This window comes from Volvox carteri, assembly GCF_000143455.1.
Source record: "Volvox carteri f. nagariensis unplaced genomic scaffold VOLCAscaffold_34, whole genome shotgun sequence".
Taxonomy (NCBI): domain Eukaryota; kingdom Viridiplantae; phylum Chlorophyta; class Chlorophyceae; order Chlamydomonadales; family Volvocaceae; genus Volvox; species Volvox carteri.
The window spans coordinates 3,931-6,114 of NW_003307577.1; the positions used below are offsets into that span (position 1 = coordinate 3,931).

General features: G+C 50.6%; 1 protein-coding gene across 1 annotated transcript in view; it reads left to right on the forward strand.

Moving 5' to 3' along the window:
- Window positions 1-235: 235 nt before the first annotated feature.
- VOLCADRAFT_93830 (uncharacterized protein) overlaps window positions 236-2,184 on the forward strand; it is a gene marked incomplete at both ends in the record, with an annotated part of 8,575 nt that continues 6,626 nt past the window's right edge. The window contains 2 exons of the mRNA XM_002953053.1: window positions 236-238; window positions 1,484-1,567. Coding sequence (XP_002953099.1) covers window positions 236-238; window positions 1,484-1,567 — 87 coding nt within the window. The remainder of the gene's footprint in view (window positions 239-1,483; window positions 1,568-2,184) is intronic.

Genomic DNA, 2,184 nt, shown 5'->3' on the forward strand with positions numbered 1-2,184 from the left:
AATCCCACATTTTTTAAGGCTTAAGAATGTATGCAGCAAAAAGAATTTCCTGAGAATATGACTTAAGAATGAGTGCCATACTTAGCGAACCTATGGTAAGAACGGTTAAAACCGGCCAAAGAGCAGCTAAGTATGCTTTAGGCAAAGAATGAATAAGTTGGCCTAAGAATGTATAAGAACACCCCAAAGAACGAAAAGAATACATAAGACTGCTGGCCCTAAAGAATGCTAAAGAATGGTAAAGAGTGGTTTTATTTCTTAAGAATGAGACTTAAGAACGAGTGCCATACTTAGCAACCCTATGATAAGAATGGTTAAAACCGGCCAAAGAGCAGCTAAGTATGCTTTAACACTAAGTTGGTCTAAGAACGAATAAGAACACCCCAAAGAATGGAAGAGAATACCTAAGACTGCTGGGCCCCAAAGAATGCTAAAGAATTTCAAAGAATGGTTTTAAGATAAACGGATGCCTTACGAACGTTCTTAGAACGTTCTTAGAACGGTGTAAGAACGTTCTAATGGTTATTCAATTTTATCAATTTGGCTGGGCTAAGAACGAGTTAAGAACGTTCTTAACCCCCCTCCGTGTTTGTAGGGTCGGCCCTGCTGTAATAAGCTACTGCTTGGCCCCGACATTGCGGACCAGGAACAGCAAGCAGGTGCTTTCAGGGGGAGCAATGTGCTTCTAAATACCACCCCCCACCATCAAGCGCCAAAGGAGTATTTTGCCGTGCACTCGTCCGTGGCCCATCCCTGATGTTTTCATACCTTTCTCGGCCTTTTGGCTCAGATCATGTGTAGTATCTGTTCTTATTAGCTTAATCGCTAATATGGTCCTCATTGAGGACCTGCGATTAACTTGAATATTTCTCGGGGGCTTGTCAATGGTGCGCTTGCGCATCCGACTTGCCAGCATGGTTGCGGCCTTACACTACCGCTGCAGCCGTGCACCCGCCCATACGAAAATGCACAACTGGGCTGGAGGGTGCCGTGCGCTGCTGAGCTGTGCTGTGCTGATCGCTGTGCTGTGCTGATCGCTGTGCTGTGCTATGCCCATCCATCTGCATGCTTGTAAACCCAGCTGTAAGCTCGTCCAACGTGTGCAGTACCTGACGTGCTCGTGGTAACCATTCCATCAGTCACCGCCCCGCGCCGCGTGGGAACGACTTCAATCAGGCATCGTACATTACTCGCACGACACCGTACGTACAGCAAAAGGAGGACCGAGCGGATTTGTGCACATGGCCTAGGTAATAGGGTGTGGCGGCCGCTTGATCATGACGCCGGTCGTTATTGGCATATGTAGAGGTAGGTACCCCGGTAGGTAAGTAGGTAGAGGGCCGATGTGATTGTGGATAGGGAGGCTGCAGGAAGGCAGGAAAGCAGCAGGAAGAGAGGCTTGTGATGGCTGCACACCGCCCTGTGAAACCCCCTGATACNCCATGCACGCCTCGCTGTGCTGTGTTTTCCTGTCCGGGTACAGATGCCCTTCCTTGGCCCGTACGTGTTCGATGTGGATGCTGTGGATTCCAACCCCTGCGCATGGCATGGCCGCGGCGGCCTCACGGTTGGCTAGCGCCAAGTGTCCATTACAGGGCACACGTTGCTTTTACAATGCCAAGCCTTTATTACAGCCAAATCTTTGTTTTCTTGAGTAGTTGCCTTACCGCTTAGGGGTCGTTCAGACGGAGGGGTACCTGCAGGCAGGAAAGTTAGTGCTTGCTTCCGTGGGAGGGGGCGAGCCTGGTTACCGAGCGACTCTGCTTCTGAAGCCTGTAGATTAGGCAGAAGCTGCAGCGGAAACCTGTCAGTATGAACTCGCTATGAACTCGCGAACTTGCTCTTTCCGTCGCACTCCTGCGACTTATTCTAGCCCTGTACGGTCCAGCCGTACACACCCAGGACATTCAACCGAGTACACGCTCGGCAAATACACAGAAAACTTTTGTTTTCTTTCGTTTCGCTCATAAAGCCTACAGTTACAGGCGCGATATCTGACGCGCAGCTCCACCTCCGCATGCCTGTTTTTTTCAAGGTCTGTGGTGTCAGCTTCACCCGGCTGCCTTGACTGCTGCTGCAGCAGGCGGGCAGGGACATGGATGGGTCCCTACTGACTGGACTCCGCTACACCGCTCTGACGGATTGAAGCAGCGGCCGAATCACCAGCTCTGTGGGGGATCCTCA